This window comes from Salmo trutta, chromosome 2, assembly GCF_901001165.1.
Source record: "Salmo trutta chromosome 2, fSalTru1.1, whole genome shotgun sequence".
Taxonomy (NCBI): Eukaryota; Metazoa; Chordata; class Actinopteri; order Salmoniformes; family Salmonidae; genus Salmo; species Salmo trutta.
In genome coordinates, this window is record NC_042958.1 from 27,290,754 (window position 1) to 27,315,516 (window position 24,763).

At 42.7% G+C, this 24,763-nt stretch overlaps 1 protein-coding gene across 4 annotated transcripts in view; it reads right to left on the bottom strand.

The window, feature by feature from the left end:
* Positions 1 to 12,684: 12,684 nt before the first annotated feature.
* The window catches only part of LOC115153988 (enhancer of polycomb homolog 1), an 80,050-nt gene continuing 67,971 nt past the window's right edge, over positions 12,685 to 24,763 (bottom strand). For all 4 annotated transcript variants that reach the window (XM_029699746.1, XM_029699754.1, XM_029699739.1 and 1 more), the window contains 4 exons: positions 22,790 to 22,950; positions 15,565 to 15,706; positions 14,907 to 15,318; positions 12,685 to 14,628 (listed from right to left, as the gene is read on the bottom strand). In XM_029699746.1, coding sequence (XP_029555606.1) covers positions 14,556 to 14,628; positions 14,907 to 15,318; positions 15,565 to 15,706; positions 22,790 to 22,950 — 788 coding nt within the window. In that variant the 3' untranslated portion in view covers positions 12,685 to 14,555. The remainder of the gene's footprint in view (positions 14,629 to 14,906; positions 15,319 to 15,564; positions 15,707 to 22,789; positions 22,951 to 24,763) is intronic.

Below are 24,763 nucleotides of genomic sequence, written 5' to 3' on the forward strand. Positions count from 1 at the left end.
CACTCACACACTTGCACACACACACAGACAGACAAACATAAACACACTCTAATTACACAGCCACGTATTACACTGTAAACCCTATCTGAACACCCGGCACCAGTCCCACTCATAAAGCTCTCAGCTGCTCTATTTTATTTTTGCTTTTTTTATTTCACCTTTATTTAACAAGGTAGGCTAGTTGAGAACAAGTTCTCATTTACAACTGCGACCTGGCCAAGAATAAAGCAAAGCAGTTCAACACATACAACAACACAGAGTTACACATGGAATAAACAAAAATACAGTCAATAATACAGTAGAAAAAAATCTATATACAGTGTGTGCAAATTAGGTAAGATAAGGGAGGTAAGGCAATAAATAGGCCATGGTGGCGAAGTAAATACAATATACCAATTAAACACTGGAGTGATTGATGTGCAGAAGATGAATGTGCAAGTAGAGATACTGGGGTGCAGAGGAGCAAGATAAATAAATAAATAAATAAATACAGTATGGGGATGAGGTAGTTGGATGGGCTATATTACAGATGGGCTATGTACAGGTGCAGTGATCTGTGAGCTGCTCTGACAGCTGGTGCTTAAAGCTAGTGAGGGAGATATGAGTCTCCAGCTTCAGTGATTTTTGCAGTTCTTCCAGTCATTGGCAGCAGAGAACTGGAAGGAAAGGCGGCCAAAGGAGGAATTGGCTTTGGGGGTGACTAGTGAGATACACCTGCTGGAGCGTGTGCTACGGGTGGGTGCTACTATGGTGACCAGTGAGCTGAGATAAGGCTGGGCTTTAGCTAGCAGAGACTTGTAGAAGATCTGGAGCCAGTGGGTTTGGCGACGAGTATGAAGCGAGGGCCAGCCAACGAGAGCATACAGGTCGCAATGGTGGGTAGTATATGGGGCTTTGGTGACAAAACGGATGGCACTGTGATAGACTGCATCCAGTTTGTTGAGTAGAGTGTTGGAGGCTATTTTGTAAATGACATCGCCGAAGTCGAGGATCGGTAGGATGGTCAGTTTTACGAGGGTATGTTTGGCAGCATGAGTGAAGGATGCTTTGTTGCGAAATAGGAAGCCGATTGTAGATTTAATTTTGGTTTGGAGATGTTTGATGTGAGTCTGGAAGGAGAATTTACAGTCTAACGAGACACCAAGGTATTTGTAGTTGTCCACATATTCTAAGTCAGAACCGTCCAGAGTAGTGATGCTGGACGGGCGGGCAGGTGCGGGCAGCGATCGGTTGAATAGCATGCATTTAGTTTTACTTGCATTTAAAAGCAGTTGGAGGCATTGGAAGGAGAGTTGTGTGGCATTGAAGCTCGACTGGAGGTTAGTTAACACAGTGTCCGAAGAAGGGCCAGAAGTATACAGAATGGTGTAGTCTGCGTATAGGTGGATCAGAGAATCACCAGCAGCAAGAGCGACATCATTGATGTATACAGAGAAGAGAGTTCGCCTGAGAATTGAACCCTGTGGCACCCCCATAGAGACTGCCAGAGGTCCAGACAACAGGCCCTCCGATTTGACACACTGAACTCTGTCAGAGAAGTAGTTGGTGAACCAGGCGAGGCAGTCATTTGAGAAACCAAGGCTGTTTAGTCTGCCGATAAGAATGTGGTGATTGACAGAGTCAAAAGCCTTGGCCAGGTCGATGAATACGGCTGCACAGTAATGTCTCTTATCGATGGCGGTCATGATATTGTTTAGGGCCTTGAGCGTGGCTGAGGTGCACCCATGACCAGCTCTGAAACCAGATTTCATAGCGGAGAAGGAACAGTGGGATTCGAAAGGGTCGGTAATCTGTTTGTTAACTTGGCTTTCGAAGACCTTAGAAAGGCAGGGTAGGATAGATACAGGTCTGTAGCATTTTGGGTCTAAAGTGTCTCCCCCTTTGAAGAGGGGGATGATCGCGGCAGCTTTCCAATCTTTGAGAATCTCAGACAATACGAAAGAGAGGTTGAACAGGCTAGTAATAGGGGTTGCAACAATTTCGGCAGATCATTTTAGAAAGAGAGGGTCCAGATTGTCTAGCCCGGCTGATTTGTATGGGTCCAGATTTTGCAGCTCTTTCAGAACATCAGCTATCTGGATTTGGGTGAAGGAGAAATGGGGGAGGCTTGGGCGAGTTGCTGTGGGGGGTGCCGGGCAGTTGACCGGGGTAGGGGTAGCCAGGTGGAAAGCATGGCCAGCCATAGAAAAATGCTTATTGAAATTTCCAATTCTAGTGGATTTATCGGTGGTGACAGTGTTTCCTAGCCTCAGTGCAGTGGGCAGCTGGGAGGAGGTGCTCTTATTCTCCATGGACTTTACAGTGTTCCAGAACTTTTTTGAGTTTGTGCTACAGGATGCAAATTTCTGTTTGAAAAAGCTAGCCTTAGCTTTCCTAAATGCCTGTGTATATTGGTTCCTAACTTACCTGAAAAGTTGCATATCAGGGCTATATCTGTTCCTGGTTACATTTTTTTTGAATGGAGCATGCTTATTTAATTAAGATGGTGAGGAAGGCACTTTTAAAGAATAAACAGGCATCCTCTACTGACGGGATGAGGACAATATCATTCCAGGATACCCCGGCCGGGTCGATTATAAAGGTCTCCTTGCTGAAGTGTTTTAGGGAGCGTTTGACAGTGATGAGGGGTGGTCGTTTGACCACAGACCCATTATGGATGCAGGCAATGAGACAGTGATCACTGAGATCTTGGTTGAAAACAGCAGAGGTGTATTTGGAGGGCAGGTTGGTTAGGATGATACCTATGAGGGTGCCCGTGTTTACAGATTTGGGGTTGTACCTGGTAGGTTCATTGATAATTTTTTAGATTGAGGGCATCAAGCTTAGATTGTAGGAGGGCCGGGGTGTTAAGCATGTCCCAGTTTAGGTCACCTAACAGAACGAACTCTGAAGATGGATGGGGGGCAATCAATTCACATATGGTGTCCAGGGCACAGTTGGGGGCAGAGGGTGGTCTATAGCAAGCGGCAACGGTGACAGACTTGTTTCTGGAAAGGTAGATTTTTAAAAGTAGAAGCTCGAATTGTTTGGGTAAAGACCTGGATCATAAGACAGAACTCCGCAGGCTATCTCTGCAGTAGATTGCAACTCCGACCTCTTTGGCAGTTCTATCTTGGCGGAAAATGTTATAGTTAGGTATGGAAATTTCAGAGTTTTTGGTGGTCTTCCTAAGCCAGGATTCAGACATGGCTAAGACATCTGGGTTGGCAGAGTGTGCTAAAGCAGTGAATAAAACAAACTTAGGGAGGAGGCTTCTAATGTGAACATGCATGAAACCAAGGCTTTTACGGTTACAAAAGTCAACAAATGAGAGCACCTGGGGAATAGGAGTGGAGCTAGGCACTGCAGGTCCTGGATTAACCTCTACATCACCAGAGGAACAGAGGAGGAGTAGGGTAAGGGTACGGCTAAAGGCTATACGTACTGGCGTCTAGCACGTTCGGAACAGGGAGTAAAAGGAGCAGGTTTCTGGGCGCGATAGAATAGATTGAAGGCATAATGTACAGATAAAGGTATGGTAGGATGTGAGTACATTGGAGGTAAACCTAGGCATTGAGTGATTAGAGAGATATTGTCTCTAGAAACATTTAACCAGGTGTTGTCATTGCATATGTGGGAGGTGGAACTAAATGGTTGGTTAAGGCATATTGAGCAGGGCTGGAGGATCTACAGTGAAATGAAACCATAAACAATAACCAGAACAGTAATGAACATGGCATATTGACATTAGGAAGAGGCAAGCGTAGCCAGGTGATCATAAGGGTCCAGTGAATGGTTGGGCTGGCTGGAGACACGGCGATTCAGACAGCTAGCAGGCTGGGGCTAGCAAGCTAGCAGAAGGGCCTTAGAGGGATGTCACGATGGAGGAAAGTCTGTTTTAGCCTCCTTGTGCGGTTCCGTCGATAGACCAGTCATGATGGATTAGTAGTGTTCCATGTTGCAGAGGGGTCCAGTCCAATTGGCAAATGGATCTATTCAGCTAACAATCCAATATGCTTTAGACAGCTAGCGGACTGCGGCTAGCAGGCTAGCACATGGGCATTCAGGGGACGTCGCGACAAAGGGGCCTGTTGGAAAAAAAACCCTCGGGCAGATTACGTCGGTAGTCCAGTCGTGATGGATAAGTAGGGATTCGTGAGGTAAAAGTGGCCCAGGCCGATTAGCAAAATAGGAATAGTGGCACGAGAAATTGGCCGATGGACCTATTAGCTAACAGTCTGATATGCTCTAGACAGCTAGCGGGCCGCGGCTAGCAGGCTAGCAGATTGGCATTCAGGGAACGTCACGACATAGGAGCCAGTTGAGTAACCCCCTCGAGCAGATTACGTCGGTAGTCCAGTCGTGAAGAATCGGCGGGGTTCCGTACCCCGTACCGGCAGTAAAAGGGGTCCTGGAGTGGGTGATGGACCTCTTCAGCTAGCCAGGGGAGATGGGCCTAGCATGGGCTAGCTCCAGACTAATTGGTGCTTGCTTCAGGACAGAGACGTTAGCCAGGAGTAGTCACTCGGATTGCAGCTAGCCAGCTGCGATGATCCAGGTGAGAAGGTTCAGAGCTTGCGGTAGGAATCCGGGGATATGGAGAGAAAATAGGTCCGGTATGCTCTGGTTTGAATCGCGTCCGAGCTAAAGGTAGCTGATGACCGCTAGCAGTGGTTAGCTGACTACTAGCTAGTTAGCTGGCTAGCTTCTGTTGGGGGATTCGGATTCAGAGGTAAAGAATAATACCTTAGAAAAAAGCAGATCCACACCACATTGGGTGAGGCGGGTTGCAGGAAAGTATTTTGAAGTTTAGGTTTAGAAAAATATTTAAAAAACGTGCGAAGAAAAATATATAAAAATATATATATAAAAAAAAATATATATATATACATGGGACACGACAAGACGAAGGACAAAGACGTTTGACTGCTACGCCATCTTGGATCCCTGAGCAAACATACATAAATGTACAGTATTCAACCCCTCCTTACTCATTTCTAAGAAGACTGAATTGGAAAAGACTGAATCGGACAAGACTGAATCGGAAAAGACTGAATCGGAAAAGTAAGGATCTAGATGATGAGCGTAAAAGGTTACTGTGGCAACTGCTCTTAAACAGCATTATAAACTGAATGACAGTAATTCAATTGTTATCCCTGTCAACTCTTATGTGCAAGAATAAACACGCATTTGTAATCTTCCTCACTAGTACACAATGATTGGAAAATTGATCATCTAATCATCCAGAAAGTATCAAGTTGGAGAAGCTCAAGTAGAAAGTCTTTATCATTCATGTCTCTCTGACTGTTCTTCTGAGATCCCTACATACCACCTATATACCTTACCTTACTCTGTCCTCTCTCTCTCTCTCTCTCTCTCTCTCTCTCTCTCTCTCTCTCTCTCTCTCTCTCTTTCTCTCTCTCTCTTTCTCTCTCTCTCTCTCTCTCTCTCTCTCTCACACACACACACACACACACAAGCCGCAACTGTCCTTCCTGGGGTCCACACAAAACATGACATAATATAGAACAATAATAGACAAGAACAGCTCAAGGACAGAGCTACAAATATTTACAATAAATATAGAAATACATAAGGTCCTGTGCTGACAAAGCACTTAAAAACAGTCCCGCTTTAAATGACATGCAGCTTATAAAGGCTTCATAAAGCCTTCATAAACACTAGATAAATGTGTTACGAATCATCTATAACCGAATGTGATGCTTTATAAAGGGTTAATTTGGTAGGGCCTTTTAAAATCTGGTTGTATTTTTTGACTATTGCTGATTTTTCACAAATTCCATTTTCTTGGTTTTTTCTTTTTCCAGATTTCCGGTTCACCCCAGTTTTTTCACACTTTTCTAATAGAAAAACAACTCAATTGGATGTTCTGTGTTCACAACAATGCTTAAACCACATCAGGGGATGACTTTTGAGGTCTCGGAAAAATCAAAGAAATTCAGATTCTGTAGTTTGTTGCCCTTTAATTTAGTGAGCATGCCCTGCACTGTTGTTTGGTTAGCATCCCAATATTACACTTCATATATCTCAGAAGACAGAAATAAAACAAAACTGTTTGACATAGAAATACCAGATTTTCATAATAAAAAAACAACTTGATTAATTATAAAACATATGAATATATTCTACTCATGAGGCCAAGGGAGCTTTTGGTCATTGACTGTAGGAAAGGGTTGTTTCAAATTACCATCATCTGGTGAGAGGAACTGTGTTCTTTGTAATAGTAATGTATTATTTTTTGTTTTGCTCAATCTGATTCGGTAGGCCTGGTAGGGCCTATTCATGCCTACGCCCCTGATGCAAACAGCACATGTTGACTGAATTGCACATCACAAATAGCCTACTAACCAAGACTTCGGACCAAACTTTTTCAATACCTGGTTTGCATACCCATTGTTGCCTTAGCTAGCATTTACTCCTAGATCATATGTTGAAATGTCTTTCCTACCTACCGGCTACCGATGACATTATTATGTGAGCTGCTCCATGCCAAAACCAGTTGAGAGCTGCATGTTCTTGATTTGAGAGCTGCAGATTATATTCCGTTGGATCTAGGTGTATAGCGCGCATGTGAGTATATGTCACGTGCTTTGCGATTTTGTAGGCTACTTTGTGCATGATTTCACCAGTGGTGTAAAGTAAGCAGTTTTTTGGGGTATCTGTACATTATTTTACTCTTTATATGTTTGACAACTTTTTGCTTTCACTCCACTACATTCCTAAAGAAAATAATGAACTTTTTACTCCTTACATTTTCCCTGACACCCAAAAGTACTCATTACATTTTGAATGCATAGCAGGACAGGAAAATTGTCTAATTCATGCATTTATCAAGAGAACATCCCTGGTCATCCCTACTGCCTCTGATCTGGCAGACTCACTAAACACAAATGCTTCGTTTGTAAATTATGTCTGAGTGTTGAACTGTGACCTTGGCTATCCGTAAAATAAAAAAACAAGAAAATCGTGTTGTCTGGTTTGCTTAATATAAGACATTTTAAATGATTGTGCAAAGCTGTCATCAAGGCAAATGGTGGCTACTTTGAAGAATCTAAAATATAAATATATTTTGATTTGTTTTACACTTTTTTGGTTACTACATGATTCCATGTGTGTTATTTCATAGTTTTGATGTGTTCACTATTATTTAAACAATGTGGAAAATAGTAAAAATAAAGAAAAACCCTTGAATGAGTAGGTGTGTCCAAACTTTTGACTGGTAATGTATCTTGTAATATGGCTTTTTTTTCTGGGTTCCCCAGGGATTTTACCCACACTTCGCTACTGGTCCTTTCAGCATCACAAACCTGGTACACACTGAAGGCCTAGGTCCAATAGCTTCACCACTGTACTAACCTGTCACACACTGAAGGCCTAGGTCCAAAAGCTTCACCACTGCGCAAACATGTCTTTAATAGATTTAAAGACTGTTCAGGTAACAATGTTTAGAGAATGGAGTGTATATGTTTGGATTGGCTAAACGGTATTATGTGCTTATTGAATGGAAGCTGATAATTATGAGACAGACCAAGTACAAATGTATCAGACAACAAGACAAGACCGAGACACTCAAAGTGTGGTCTTGAGACTGGACTTGAGACTGAGACCGGTCTTGAGTACAACAACACTGCAGACAGCACATACAGTATAAGCCTGGGATATCAACCATTCAAATTTGGCCTTAGTGGGAGTGTCCATAGAATTCTATAGGAGGGACCTTACTGCGTAAAGTATTTGTCATCGTCACTACTTAATACAGTCAAAAAGTCATAATTATTTCTAAACCTTCCTATTTCCACAATTTGTCTTCTTAAAATGTGATTTTAAACCCAACCCTTACTAATGAAGGACACGTTTGATGCGTTGGTCCACCAGACCTGCGCATTTGGGTGGAAGTGTCTGAGATTAGGTGTAACGTGACTAACATGACATCACTTTAGAGCATGTGCCATCCTTCAGCACAGCATGTCACCCTTTATAAAGCACATGTTTATATCATTCAACATAGTGGGTTATGGCTCATTTGACGTATAGGATTATGTCACACAGTTATACCACATTTATGAACCCTTTATGAAGCATGACATACAATTCTAGATGCTTTGTAACACATTTATGTAGTGCTTATGGAGGCATTATGAAGGATTTATGAAGCCTTTATAAGCTGAATGTTGTTTAAAGCGGGACTGGTAAAACATTACTTGCTAAGGGAGAGGCGTTGTTCTGTGAGTTGTAGTTTTGAAGCTGATTTTGCTGTTTGCTTGGGTCATTTTAGATGGAAGGACGTTCCATCCAACCACGGCTCTATACAATACTATGCATTTCCTTAAATTTGTTTTGGACTTGGGGACTGTGAAGAGACCCCTGGTGACATGCCTGGTGGAGTATGTATGTCTGTCAGCACTGTATGTTATTTGATTATGCCGACAATTTGGAATTTTCATCACAGTAATATTTCTCATAAAAACAAGACAAACAATCTTCTACTTTAAGTCAAGTGAGACTGGCATGCATCTTGTTGATATTAGCCCTCTGTTAACAGTGAAGGGCAAGACGTGCTGCTCTGTTCTGGGCCAGCTGCAGCTTTCCAAGGTCTTTTTTTGCAGCTCCTGACCATATAACCAGCAATAGTCAAGATGTGCCAAAACCAGAGCCCGCAGGACTTTTTTGGTTGAATGTGGTGTTAAAAATGCAGAGCATCTCTTCATCACAGACAGACCTCTCCCAAACTTTACAACAATCTATGTCTTGACCATGACAATTTGCAATCTAATGTAACACCAACTTGTGAAATCATGTGTTTTTGGAACACTTCACATGTGATGATATTTAACATGATGTTTCACATGTGTTTTTGGAATACAATTTAGAGATTTAACACACTTGATAACATTGCCTGTGTTTATTTATACAGTAATTATAATTAAACATGTCCTCACCTGGGATTTGAACTCACAACCTCATGGTTCACAGCATGCCGATCTTCCTGCCACGCCACCATGCCTGTCAGTGACTGAGTTTCACATGTGAAATAGATGTTTTCACATATTGAGCTGAAATGTTCAGTTGTTCACATGTAAACCATCAGTGGAGGCCGCTGAAGGAAGACGGCTCATGATAATGTCTGGAATGGAGTCAATGGAGTGATATCAACCACCTGGAAACCACGTATTTGATGGGTTTGATACCATTTCATTGACTCCATTCCAGCCATTATTATGAGCCGTCCTCCCCTCAGCAGCCTCCATTGGAAACCATATGTTCACATGTATTATATTTAGAGTTGACATGTTAACACCATCTTTTTACATTTGAGGAGAATAACGTTTTCACCTCGTGAATTTTCACCTGTGAAAATCTAACTCATGTGAAATTGCATTCTCGCGTGAAAAACATTGTCGAAATTTTGCATCCCCATGTTGTCACATTTATTTCATGAGCTCATGTTTTCATGTGCTCAAATTTGTAGTTTCATGGTATCACATGTTGAAATTTTGCATCTGTATGTTTTCACATTTATTTCACATTAGATCATGTTTTCACATGTAGTTTTATGTTATCACATGTTACTTTTATATGTTGTCACATTATCACATTAACTTCACATAAGATCACATGTGATCACGTGACCTCCCTAGGCAGGCAGCTGCTGGTTCAAATCCCAGAGACGACTAGGTGAAAATCTGTGGATGTGCCCTTGAGCAAGGCACTTAACCCTAATTGCTCTTGGAAGTTGCTCTGGATAAGAGTGTCTGTTAAATGGAAATGTGAAATTCATGTGGGTTTTCTGTAAGTGCTTACTCTGTTTGGTGTCCCCAAGCTCATCCCAGACTAGTGACTTATTCCCTAGTGTGTCACACTGTCACTGTAGGCCATCTGCATCAGGTTGACATGACACTGAGAAAACTAAACAGAAGCTCACAAATGTCCAAACATGCAGACACACTTATATCAGAAAAAGAAAATCAGTACATCACAAAAATCACTGGTTGAGCTCTCTTGCTGAAATATGCACAGAACCAGAACAACATCCAACAGTCAACACTCTTGAGATCAGCCAATAAAAACCCAATGTTCCTGTTAAAAAACCCACTCTTACTGAGAGCTCTGTAAAAGGCTGCCACAGTAAAGTGTTTTCATAAGTGTTTTCTCCACTTGAGCACAGACGGAGGAACACTCATAGTACCATCTAAAGAGAATGGCCATCTAAAGAAAATGGCCACTCTCTATTGAGTGCAATTTTCCCTCAAGGACTGCGCAAGCACAACAAGTTGAACAGCACCGGCTGGCTGCTACATCTAACCTGGCTTGACGCTCCTCAGCTTGAGTTTGTTTCAGTCCAGCATAGGTGACTGAGTGTTGCAATGTGTGTATGTGTCTGTATGTGTGTCCATTGAAGAGTAGACACCCGGTGAAATAGAAAAGTCCAGTACAGATTGATCTCACACCACAACTGTGTCCACAGTGACAGCAGGGGAGAGTAGTTTTGGCCCTGAATGGTTCTGTGGCTACATCACAAATGGCACCCATTTCCCTATATAGTGCACTACTTTTGACCAGAGCAATATGGACCCTAGTCAAAAGTAGTGCTCTATAAAGGGAATAGGGTGTCATTTGGGACATAGCCTCTGTTTACCACAGCTTAACACGAAGCACTTTATTCTGCTCACATGTCAAAGTGAAGACAAGCAGCTTGAAAACAGAGCTGAGTCTGACTACATCACCTCACTTGAATGAAATAGGCTGTGCCCCAAATGGCCAGTGGGGTAAAGTACTTAAGTAAAAATACTTTCAAGTACTACTTAAGTCGGTTTTTTTGGGGTATCTGTATTTTACTATTTATTTTTTTGACAACTTTTACATTTACTTCACTACATTCCTAAAGAAAATAATGTACTTTTTACAATTTCCCTGATACCCAAAAGTATTCATTACATTTTAAATGCTTTGCAGGATAGGAAAATGGTCCAATTCATTTATCAAGAGAACATCCCTGGTCATCCCTACTGCCTCTGATCTGGCGGACTCACTAAACACAAATGCATAACTTGTAAATTATGTCTGAGTGTTGGAGTGTGCCCCTGGCTATCCATAAAATTTTAAAACAAGAAAATGGTGCCATCTGCTTTGCTATATACAAGGAATTTGAAATAATTGTACTTTTACTTTTGATACTTAAATATATTTAGAACCAAATACTTTTAGACTTTTACTCAAGTAGTATTTTACTGGGTGACTTTAACTTTTACTTGAGTAACTTTCTATTAAGGTATCTATACTTTTACTCAAGCATCACAATTGGATACTTTTTCCATCACTGCAAATGGCACCCTGTTCCCCACATAATGCACGACTTTTGACAAGGGCCCATAGGGAATAGGGTGCTATTTGGGACGTAACATAGTCATGAAAATTCTTCTTCTTCCATCTCTCTTTCGAAAAAGTCTAATCTAACCCTACTGAGAAGCAAATCATAATTCATCCCTGAGTAACGCGATCATGTTATACAGGAAAGGCTATCTCTCTCCAGAGGTAAAATTATATTTATGAGAAGTCATATCATAGACAGTACCAGGCTATCAATCAACAAAGTCCCCATTCCCTTTCAGACTACTGCGCCTGTTGGCCAGGGTTGATGGGGGACTGAGGGGGAAAGAGAGAGGGACGAGAGGGAGACAGAGGGGGAGATGGGGGGGATAGAGAGAGGTGGCGAGCAAGGGGTTAAACCTGCTTGGCTGTCAGCCCTTCCAATCACCTCCCTGATGAAGACATCTGATCCAGTTGTGGTGAACAGATGCATCTTGTTTTCCACCAGGGTTATTTTGGTCACGCTGTCCATTTTGTTCTATACTCTGAAAGCTACATCCATGCCAAAGAATTCATATTAACAGAATGAGGGCAATCTGAGAGTGAATGATAGACGAAGAGAGTGAGCTTTATATTTCAGCTGTTTGCTTGGAGGGGTTAACGGAAAGCAGAGTAATTCCATGTGCTGCCTAGCTGTATCTTGACAGCACAGCGTTGTCATGGTGAATTGTCCCTGGGAGCAGTGTGAGTGTATTGTTGGAAGTGTGTGTGCAGTTTTATTTCTCTCTCAAGTCAGAGTGCTTGAAGCAGTCCAACACCCTATTACTGACAAAGTGCACTACGTATGTAATAGGGTGCCAGTTGGGATGCTACCTAAGACTGTTGTAATGAGAAAGCTGACTTGATTAGTTGTTTTATCTAAGTGGTGGTTACAGAGGGACTGAATTATCTTGGCTGTGCTGTTGGGATCCGCTGGTGTGGAATCAATTATGAACATGCCTGCATGTCTGAGTGCCAAATGGCACCCTATTCCCTGTAGAGTGCATCATTTCTTTTTAATAATGCACTAGGCCCTGGTCCAAAGTAGTGCACTACGTCAGGAATAGAATGCCATTTGGGTAAGAAAGGGGGACAATTCCCTTTGCATGTAATGCTTGGCTTTTTTGTTCCCAATAACAATCAAATAATGAGGTTACACTTGGACAAAGAATGTTTGGTCTTTTCTTTCAGTATGTCATTGTTCCTTTCAAGCAGGGTGCTAATAGTTTAGGTAATGTCAACCTGCGAGGCATGCACTCAGACACACACACAATCACACTAACATGTATTTCCCCTTTGAGTAATCCGTTTTAAATGAGAAACCGGATGGCTTTCAGCTCGGTGGTACCGGTGCTTTTATTCCAGCATCAAAATGTGATAATGTAAACATGATGCAACAATGCAGTATAAACCATCTTAAACTCCCCCAAACATTGCGCTCTCACTCTCTTACACACACAGCCACCCAGTTGAAACATCCATAGGCCTACACAAACCCTGCATGGCATGAGTTACATTATCCAAAACGTCTCGTTCTTAAAATATGTCAATATTTGCTTACACACACGACCATAACATTCACCCAACAGAACACAAAGAGCCACATAATCCACATATAATGACCTGGGCTTTATTGTCTTATATTATCGCAGAGTTCTGTCACTTTTTTATTTTCATTATTCTTTTCAGCCTCCAGGTGGGACAAGAAAACCTCAAGGATAAATCCTGCCATTGGACTGGGCATTCAGATTCTGACGACAGACAAAAAGTACTACTAGGAGTAGCACTGTCTTTGTGCCTTAGTCTTCACAGAAGAGAGCACGTTTTTTTCCCCCAAGGGAAGGCACCCGACACTTGTGGTTTTTGGCCTTGCAGCCGTCTGGAGTTTGAAACGGTGAGATGAGAGGAGAAAAGAAGCCTTTCTCCAGAGCTACCCCCCATTAGCATTTTTTTTTTCTTGTCAGAAATTGGAATGATAATACATACAGCAATTGTAACTGCCATTCACCTCCCTTATCACCTATGCATAAACAAGTAACAAAATAATGAAGTCTTTCAATAAGAAGCTTACAATCATTTTTTTTTACCACAAGAACAGGAGAAAAATACAAAAATAACTAAAGTCTGTTTTACAAAAATGTGTGTGGGGTTAAAATAATTAAGGGGGAGGGGGGGGGGGGGGCATTGCATGAAAACAAGGGACCAAAATTATACAAAAGCAGCATTAATATTGATTAAAAAAAAAAAAAAGAAAACTAAACAAAATCGATAGTGCTTTGAATCAGAAGCATGAGATAGACGCTTCTAGGAAGAGACTTCATCCCTAGTTTGTTACTTGTATCGGGATAATGTAAATGGAAGATCCCAGGAAGAGCTTTAACCCCGCTAAGTGAAGTGAACCAAAGCTGACCATGTCCTCCACATCTGGCTCCCCTCCCCAAAAAGAGCATCTGTATATCACCATTGAATTCCACATGATCCAAAGAAAAGCGCAGGGACCCAAAGAGGGGAAAACCTGCATTGTGTTTCCAATATACAAAATACCCAGGAGTCCGTAGCTACCTAACATTTACTAGAGCACAGGAACCAATGAAGGTACAGTGCAGAAATAAAAAAAGGAAACTGTAAACACAGCACAATAAATAGATAAAACAGCAGGCTCTGCACCATGCATGTGATGAAACGTCTCTTCTGAAATGTCTGTTTATACAACTCTCACATCTCACAAGTTTATCGCTTTTTTCTTTTTATTCCCAAGTGCAAAACATCACAAATAAACAAGTTTCTGTATTCAAGTAACATATATACAGGGGGATATTACAAATATTTAGTTACTGTACAGATACTAATTTGCCATATTCATAATTTACACAATGTCAATTTTTACTCTTATTAACAGTAACGAATACAAAAACAAAAACATTTAAAAAGCATGAGATGAGAATTGCAACCCATGTAATCCCCACAGTTGCCGTGGAAACGTGTCTGTCCGTACTCCGTATGTAGTCCGTTGTGTGTATGTGGAGTCCCGCCGACCACCCGCCTGCCGTCCCTTTTGCATTCCCAATGCTACGATGCACAGCACCTAAAGACTGGATTCAGAGAGTAGCAGCAGACTCTCAGCAGAGGACTGGTTGGCCAGCAGAGGGTTGGGTAGCGTTGGGCCTGGTTGGTCTGTCATGGTCGCTAGCAGCACCACCACCACTCTGCTACGTCACCTCCATGGCCACTGTGTTGTCCGCTATACTGTTCAGAGCCGGCTTGTCTTGACCGTGATTATCCCTGGAAGAATACAAGACAAACACCATGTCAAAAACTGCTTCCACTAGACCCCTATTAACTTAAACAAATGTTATCAACATACAGAGTTAAAGTCAAGGCATGGCTTAACCAATTCATTAAAACAAATAACAGATTCATCACAACCCCTAACCTTATCATTTGTGAATAGCCTAGGTCTGTGTCAGAGTATGTTTTTATAACAACCTTCAGTTAAAGTCAGGGCATGCCTTAAACAGTATGTTATTCAAAGTGAATTTGAATATGTTAAATCATCTTACCTGGATCCTATTTCCATGGTAGAAGCCCCGGTGACCTTGTTGGGCATCTGACAGTTGGTGTTGGCAGTCATCTTTAAGGCAGAGGAGGGCAAGGCTCCCAGAGCCCTGGGTATGTGGCTGTGGCGCGTGGTGGTGCCGCCCAGACTGGGGAGGACAGGGGAGGAGGGTACACTCATACGGACGTTGTTCCCTATCAGGACCTGAGTGGTGGTGGGGGTGGAGTTTGCAGCGTTGCTACCCAGGTGGAGTGGATTCCCGTGGGCGTTAGGTAGGGAGCTGAGGGAGGAGGCGATGACAGGGGATGTAGTGGTGGAGGGCTTGAGGAAAGTGGGGGCTGATGGAGGAGGAGTGGGAGTCTGGTTGGTGTTGGGGTGGTGGGTGGTGCTGGCGAGGTGTAAGCCCTTGTACACTCCTGAGGCAGGGAGACATTAATACATTAGACTATACTTCATTCATCAGTAAAATGCTGAGAGGGGATGGGTAAAGAAAATACTTTGATAAGACTAGAGCACTTCCTCAACTCTACAGTCCTTTGTCTATTCAATTGTATTTATTTGCAAATCTGGTCTGCGTCCTACAATGGTACTCTATCCATATATAGTGTACTACTTTTAACTAGGGCCCATAGAGCTCAGATCCCATTGGCACTGCTGCTCACCTGAGCCTGGAAAGACCCCGTTGACGCCACTTCCTAGAACCCCCTCCTCCTTGCCCTTGAAGGCCATCAGCTGGTCCGTGGTCACCAGGGCAGAGGCAGCAAACTGGGCGCTGGCCGAGTCTAACGTCTTAGATATTATACACTGGAGGAAGGACAGATGGAGACAGACCGAGTGATGTGATTGTACAATCACTGAGCATATTAAATATGGAAGAGTCAGTAAAACCAGTCATTCCCCTAGATATTTTTTCAGGCAGGATGCAAAGCTCCCTCAATGCAACACAAAGGCTTTCTGGCTTCGAGGGCTGTCCCCGACAAATAACAAATCTTGGTCGATCGATAGTGGTCTTTTCTTTCGATCAATCGATTGGTCTGAATTTTAGAAACTTTTAATTTTTTTATATATAAAAGACACCCTATGTGTTCTAATAAAATCAACTACATGTACCGAGCTTGTCTTATGCTTTAAGAACACTGTTTGATTACATAATTAAGACAAATTATTCAAGAGAGCCAGAGATCAAGATGGTCTAACCAGAAGAAGAAAAAAAAAACCTGTTCTTGACCCTGCTCCAACTCTGCTGTTACGCTCCTGAAGTTGCCAGTGACAGGCTAAACCAGGGGCCGGCAACCTTTTCCATTTGGAGGTTCAATTTCTACCGACCGGCGTGCCATTTCTGATTTTCATATGCACAATTCCATAGAAAGGTTTCATTTAAGTGATATATTAGTCTGTATCTCAATCATTGTCATGTGGTTAATCAAAATTATATCTAAAAGAAAATGATTCAAATCTAAAAGTAACTTCTATTGCCAACGATGTAGTTATCAAAAGGGAGACCGGGAAATATACTGCTCAAAAAAATAAAGGGAACACTTAAACAACACAATGTAACTCCAAGTCAATCACACTTCTGTGAAATCAAACTGTCCACTTAGGAAGCAACACTGATTGACAATAAATGTCACATGCTGTTGTGCAAATGGAATAGACAACAGGTGGAAATTATAGGCAATTAGCAAGACACCCCCAATAAAGGAGTGGTTCTGCAGGTGGTAACCACAGACCACTTCTCAGTTCCTATGCTTCCTGGCTGATGTTTTGGTCACTTTTGAATGCTGGCGGTGCTTTCACTCTAGTTGTAGCATGAGACGGAGTCTACAACCCACACAAGTGGCTCAGGTAGTGCAGCTCATCCAGGATGGCACATCAATGCGAGCTGTGGCAAGAAGGTTTGCTGTGTCTGTCAGCGTAGTGTCCAGAGCATGGAGGCACTTCCAGGAGACAGGCCAGTATATCAGGAGACGTGGAGGAGGCCGTAGGAGGGCAACAACCCAGAAGCAGGACCGCTACCTCCGCCTTTGTGCAAGGAGGAGCAGGAGGAGCACTGCCAGAGCCCTGCAAAATGACCTCCAGCAGGCCACAAATGTACATGTGTCTGCTCACACGGTCAGAAACAGACTCCATGAGGGTGGTATGAGGGCCCGCCGTCCACAGGTGGGGGTTGTGCTTACAGCCCAACACCGTGCAGGACGTTTGGCATTTGCCAGAGAACACCAAGATTGGCAAATTCGCCACTGACGCCCTGTGCTCTTCACAGATGAAAGCAGGTTCACACTGAGCACATGTGACAGACGTGACAGTCTGGAGACGCCGTGGAGAACATTCTGCTGCCTGCAACATCCTCCAGCATGACCGGTTTGGCGGTGGGTCAGTCATGGTGTGGGGTGGCATTTCTTTGGGGGGCCACACAGCCCTCCATGTGCTCGCCAGAGGTAGCCTGACTGCCATTAGGTACCGAGAAGAGATCCTCAGACCCCTTGAGACCATATGCTGGTGCGGTTGGCCCTGGGTTCCTCCTAATGCAAGACAATGCTAGACCTGATGTGGCTGGAGTGTGTCAGCAGTTCCTGCAAGAGGAAGGCATTGATGCTATGGACTGGCCCGCCCGTTCCCCAGACCTGAATCCAATTGAGCACATCTGGGACATCATGTCTCGCTCCATCCACCAACGCCACGTTGCACCACAGACTGTCCAGGAGTTGGCGGATGCTTTAGTCCAGGTCTGGGAGGAGATCCCTCAGGAGACCATCCGCCACCTCATCAGGAGCATGCCCAGGCGTTGTAGGGAGGTCATACAGGCACGTGGAGGCCACACACACTACTGAGCCTCATTTTGACTTGTTTTAAGGACATTACATCAAAGTTGGATCAGCCTGTAGTGTGGTTTTCCACTTAAATTTTTAGTGTGACTCCAAATCCAGACCTCCATGGGTTGATAAATTGGATTTCCATTGATTATTTTTGTGTGATTTTGTTGTCAGCACATTCAACTATGTAAAGAAAAAAGTATTTAATAAGATTACTTCATTCATTCAGATCTAGGATGTGTTATTTTAGTGTTCCCTTTATTTTTTTGAGCAGTGTATTTTTCTAATACACTGGAGGAACTATTGTCACATTTTATACTTACGTCATTTAGCAGAAGCTCTTATCCAGAGCGACTTACAGGAGGAATAAGGACAGACAGGTTTTTTGCCTAGTCGGCCCACGGATTCGAACCAGCAGCCTTTCGGTTACTGGCATAGCGCTCTTAACTGTTAGGCTACCGGCCGCTCTGGTCAATCTACTCTTAAAACACACTTTGTTTACTTGCATATAGGGCTGGGCGATATGACGATATATATCGTGTGACGTTAGACGTTTTTCTGTCGTTTCATATTATGCTCTATCGTTTATTTCGTTGTGTCACAAATCACACTTTACGGCAATATTTTTCATCAATTGGACATTGCTTTGCGGTTTTCCACACATTTGCAACACAAACTAACATGGAAGAGAGTGAACGCGACACAGAGCACAGAGACCGTACCTAAAAGAGGGGCCACTTCAGTTGCCTGGACGTGGTTTGGGTATGAAAATTCTGACACGGACCAGAAAACAGTCCTCTGCAAAATATGCCGCAGGCCGGTCCCGACAACAGGCTCAAACACCACTAACCTCTTACCACCTACGCAAGAATCATGTGAAACAGTACGGAGAGTCTACGGATGAGACCCCAAAAAGTACAGTCGAGTGCTCAAAACAAACCCCCAACTCAGACGTTGCAAGAGGCTTTTGCCCGCGGCACACCATATGGCAAAGAACCACGAAGATGGAAGGAGATAACAGCTGCCGTTAAAACTTACATCTGCAAAGACATGGCCCCAATTTACAAGGTCGAGAAACCGGAGTGTCGTGAGTTGGTGCCAACACCCGACCCAAGGTACCAAATAACAAATAAAAGGTGAGTATAATTCAAAATGAAATAAGAAATAGTCCTTGACATGGTCATTTTATATAAACAATTTATTCATTGAATTTACAGAAAATGTGCATCGTGATATGTACCATAATCGGGATATGAAAGTTTGCAGCTTCAGTGTCTTTAGATATTTTAGTCAGATGTTACTATATAATACTGAAGTATAATTACAAGCATTTCATAAGTGTCAAAGGCTTTTATTGACAATTACATGAAGTTGATGCAAAGAGTCAATATTTGCAGTGTTGACCCTTTTTCAAGACCTTTGCAATCCGCCCTGGCATGCTGTCAATTAACTTCTGGGCCACATCCTGACTGATGGCAGCCCATTCTTGCATAATCAATGCTTGGAGTTTGTGGGTTTTTGTTTGTCCACCCGCTTCTTGAGGCTTGACCACAAGTTCTCAATGGGATAAAGGTCTGGGGAGTTTCCTGGCCATGGACCCAAAATATATGTTTTGTTCCCCGAGCCACTTAGTTATCACTTTTGCCTTATGGCAAGGTGCTCCATCATGCTGGAAAAGGCATTGTTTGTCACAAAACTGTTCCTGGATGGTTGGGAGAAGTTGCTCTCGGAGGATGTGTTGGTACCATTCTTTATTCATGGCTGTGTGCTTAGGCAAAATTGTAAGTGAGCCCACTCCCTTGGCTGAGAAGCAACACCACACATGAATGGTCTCAGGATGCTTTACTGTTGGCATGACACAGGACCGATGGTAGCGCTCATCTTCTCCGGACAAGCTTTTTCCGGATGCCTCAAACAATCGGAAAGGGGATTCATTAGAGAAAATAACTTCACCCCAGTCCTCAGCAGTCCAATCCCTGTACCTTTTGCAGAATATCAGTCTGTCCCTGATGTTTTTCTTGGAGAGAAGTGGCTTCTTTGCTGCCCTTCTTGACACCAGGCCATCCTCCAAAAGTCTTTGCCTCACTGTGTGTGCAGATGCACTCACACCTGCCTGCTGCCATTCCTGAGCAAGCTCTGTACTGGTGGTGCCCCGATCCCGCAGCTGAATCAACTTTAGGAGACGGTCCTGGCGCTTGCTGGACTTTCTTGGGCGCCCTGAAGCCTTCTTCACAACAATTGAACCGCTCTCCTTGAAGTTCTTGATGATCCGATAAATGGTTGATTTCGGTGCAATCTTACTGGCAGCAATATCCTTGCCTGTGAAGCCCTTTTTGTGCAAAGCAATGATGACGGCACGTGTTTCCTTGCAGGTAACCATGTTTGACAGAGGAAGAACAATGATTCCAAGCACCACCCTCCTTTTGAAGCTTCCAGTCGGTTATTCTAACTCAATCTGCATGTCAGAGTGATCGAAAGCCTTGTCCTCGTCAACACTCACACCTGTGTTAACGAGAATCACTGACATGTCAGCTGGTGCTTTTGTGGCAGGGCTGAAATGCAGTGGAAATGTTTTTCTGGGATTCAGTTAATTTGCATTGCAAAGAGGGACTTTGCAATTAATTGCAATTCATCTGATCACGCTTCATGACATTCTGGAGTATATGCAAATTGCCATCATACAAACTGATGCAGCAGACTTTGTGAAAATTAATATTTGTGTCATTCTCAACTTTTGGCCACGACTGTATATCGGGATATGAGATTTTGGCCATATCGCCCAACCCTATTTGCACTTTCTTTGTTTACTTGCAGTTTGAGGTCAAGAAAAACTTACTTTGAGAAGCACCACAGCTCATTAGTGGTGGTGAGTTAGGATAAATCAGAAATACTAATCAGATCCCCACATGGGCACATTTATAGGCCTACATTTGCACAAAGGCCAGGCAGCCTAGGCCTACTTCTATATGCCTAATCAGGTGCGAATTTTTACTCAATATTGACAGGAGCGGTCCAAACAAAAGACAATGAATAAATTGACAAAACTCAAATGGAATGAAATAAACCAAAACTTGTTTCTCACAAGTATAGCATAGGTTGTGAGCTCGGCAAACAACGTGTCCATGCCGACAATGAGAACGGTAAAGGACTGTAATAATATATAGAATCCATTAACAGAAATTACTGTTAGAAATAAACAGTAAATTTAAAATACTACTGGTGATAGAGTATGTAAATGGGGAAATTATAGATTAACAAAGGGCAAACAATTCACAGAATGAAGTTATGAAACAATGAATGTGCACGAAATGGCAGGAGCGCGCATTCTGGAGAGTGATGTGCCTTGTGCATCTTAGCTACACTCCCCTTCTTGGACCGTGGCATCCCCACAGCTTGCTCAATGGATTAGTCCACGGAGACAGGCGCGAATCAGACAGGTGTCTCATGTACCATGAAAAAAATATATATGCAGTAGCAGTCAAAAGTTTGGACACATACTCATTCCAGGGTTTTTCTTAATTTTTTACTCTTTTCTACATTGTAGAATAATAGTGAAGGCAACAAAACTATGAAATAACACTTGGAATCATGTAGTAACCAAATAAAGTGTTCAACTAATCAAAACATATTTTATATTTCAGATTCTTCAAAGTAGCTACCCTTTGCATTGATGACAGCTTTGCAAACTCTTGGCATTCTTCACAGCTTCATGAGGTATTCACCTGGAAAGCATTTCAATGAACACGTGTTCCTCGTTAAAAGATCATTTGTGGAATTTCTGTCCTCAATGCGTTTGAGCCAATCAGATGTGTTGTGACAAGGTAGGGGTGGTATACTTTAAGACATGAAGGTCAGTCAATCCGGGAAAATTTCAAGAACGTTGAAAGTTTCTTCAAGTGCAGGTCGCAAAAACCAAGTGCAATGATGAAACTGGCTCTCATGCGGACCGCCACAGGAAAGGAAGACCCAGAGTTACCTCTGCTGCAGAGGACAAGTTGATTAGAATTAGCAGACTCAGAAATTGCAGCCCAAATAAATGCTTCACAGAGTTCAACTAAGACATCTCAACATCAACTGTTCAGAGGAGACTGTGTGAATCAGGCCTTCATGGTCGAATTGCTGCAAAGAAACCACTACTAAAGGACACCAATAAGAAGAGACTTGCTTGGGCCAAGAAACACGAGCAATGGACATTAGACAGGTGGAAATCTGTCCTTTGGTCTGATTAATCCAAATTTGAGGAGATTTTCAGTTCCAACCGCTGTGTCTTTGTGAGATGCAGAGTATGTGAATGGATGATCTCCGCATGTATAGTTCCCACCATGAAGCATGGAGGAGGTTGTGTGATGGTGCTTCGCTGGTGACAATGATTTATTTATAATTCAAGGCACACTTAACCAGCATGGCTACCACAGAAGAATTCTGCAGGGACACGCCATCCCATTTGGTTTGTGCTTAGTGGAACTATCATTTGTTTTTCAACAGGACAACGACCCAAAACACACCTCCAGGCTGTATAAGGGCTATTTGACCAAGGAGAGTGATGGAGTGCTGCATCAGATAATCTGGCCTCCACAATCACCCAAACTTAACTCAATTGAGATGGTTTGTTATGAGTTGGACCGCAGAGTGAAGGAAAAGCAGCCAACAAGTGCTCAGCATATGTGGGAACTCCTTCAAGACTTTTGGAAAAGCATTCCAGGTGAAGCAGGTTGAGAGACTGCCAAGGGTGCGCAAAGCTGTCATCAAGGCAAAGGGAGTCTATTTGAAGAATCTCAAATATAACATATATTGTGATTTGTTTAACACTTTTGTGACTACATTATTCCATGTGTTACTTCATAGTTTGTCTTCACTATTATTCTACAATGTAGAAAATAGTAAAAATAAAGAAAAACCCTGGAATGAGTAGGTGTGTCCAAACATTTGACGGGTACTGTAGTTGCGACTGCTTGACGAAGAAACGTAACGAAACAATCCTACACAAATACACACAAAGCTGTTTTGGAAAAGATGATTTGGGTATAGTAGAGGTGAGTGGCTGGTTTGTGTATAGCAGAGGAGTGCTACTGACCTGTGTGTTGGGTGGTGGTGCTGTGGATGTTGTAGTAGTAGAGGATGGGTCTGTGTTTGCCTGCTGCTGTGCCTGTTGCTGCTGTTGGATCTGCTCAAGCTGCTGTTTCTGCATCAGGGCCAGCTGCTCCTGGTGCTGTTGGTACTGCTCTGCTGTGAACGCTACAGAGGCAGGATAACAATGTTACACACACACACGGTTATACACAAACTGGTCACAGGAAAATGAATCAAGAGTCAGGGTTCATACACATTGACTGATGTCATGAAGTTCCTTTTCCATGACTTAACCTGTTTGGTATAGGGGGCAGTATTGAGAATTTTGGAAAAAAATATGTTCCCATTTTTAACTGCCTCCTACACCAACTCAGAAGCTAGAATATGCATATTATTGTTCAGGTTTGGATAGAAAACACTCTGAATTTTCTAAAACTGTTTGAATGGTGTCTGTGAGTATAACAGAACTCCTATGGCAGGCAAAAACCTGACAAGGTTTCAAGCAGGAAGTACCCTGTCTGACAAGGAGTCGTGCGTCTTACCTCTTTTTATTGAAAAGTAAGGATCTTAGCTGTAACGTGACAATTCCCAGGGCTCCGATAGGCTCTCAGAGCCCGGGAAATACCTGAAGGTTTACGAGGGAGCCTCGGGCTGAAACATATTATCGCCTTTTGTAAGTGGATGCTGAGAGGACCTTTGAATGATGCGCGTGCATGAGTCGCTTCTGAGGAGAAATTTTATTCGGCTGTTTAGGCTCAATGCATACTCCCGGTCGGAATATTATCACTTCTCTACGACATAAATGGCATAAAAATTGGTTTTAAACAGCGGTTGACATGCTTCGAAGTACGGTAATGGAATATTTAGACATTTTTGACAAGCCAACGCGCCATGCGCGGGACCGTGAAAAAGCATTCTAGAACTCACGAACAAAACGTCGCTGTTTGGATATAACGATGGATTATTTGGGACCAAACGAACATTTGTTATTGAAGTAGAAGTCCTGGCAGTGTATTCTGATGAAGAACAAGCAAGGTAAGAACATTTTTCTTATAGGAAATTTGATTTTGGTGGAGGCTGACCTGGGTGGGTATCTAAATAGCTAGCCCTGTAATGCCGGGCTATGTACTTAGATTATTGCAAAATGTGCTTCATCCGAAAAGCTATTTTAAAATCGGACATATCGAGTGCATAGAGGGGTAATGTATCTATAATTCTTAAAATAATTGTTATGCTTTTTGTGAACGTTTATCGTGAGTAATTTAGCAAACTGTTAGTAAATTCCCCGGAAGTTTGCGGTGGTTATGCTTTTTCTGAACGTCACATGCTAATGTAAAAAGCTGGTTTTTGATATAAATATGAACTTGATTGAACAGACATGCATGTATTGTATAACACAATGTCCTAGGTGTGTCATCTGATGAAGATCATCAAAGGTTAGTGCTGCATTTAGCTGTGGTTTGGGTTTATGTGACATGATATGCTAGCTTGAAAAATGGGTGTCAGATTTTTTCTGGCTGGGCACTCTGCTGACATAATCTAATGTTTTGCTTTCGTTGTAAAGCCTTTTTGAAATCGGACAGTGGGGTTAGATTAACGAGATTCTTGTCTTTAAATAGCTGTGAAATAGTCATATGTTTGAGAAATTGAAGTTATAGTATTTCTAACGATTCAAAAATCGCGCCACTGGAATTCCAGTAGCTGTTACGTAGGTGGGACGAAATCGTCCCACATACCCCAGAGAGGTTAAGCAAATTTCCATGACCAACAATTGGCGGCATCTATGCATGTATAAAAAAGCAAGCACAATGTGGTATTGACACTGGGAGCTCTCAAATCACATGTACTATCTCCTGTCATTACCCCCCCCCCCCCCAAAGTATAATACATCAAAGTAAAATACCTGTTAGGAAACTGTATAAAATACAATTGTATTTGTTGTCCGTAGCTTATGCCTGCCCATGCCATAACCCCACCG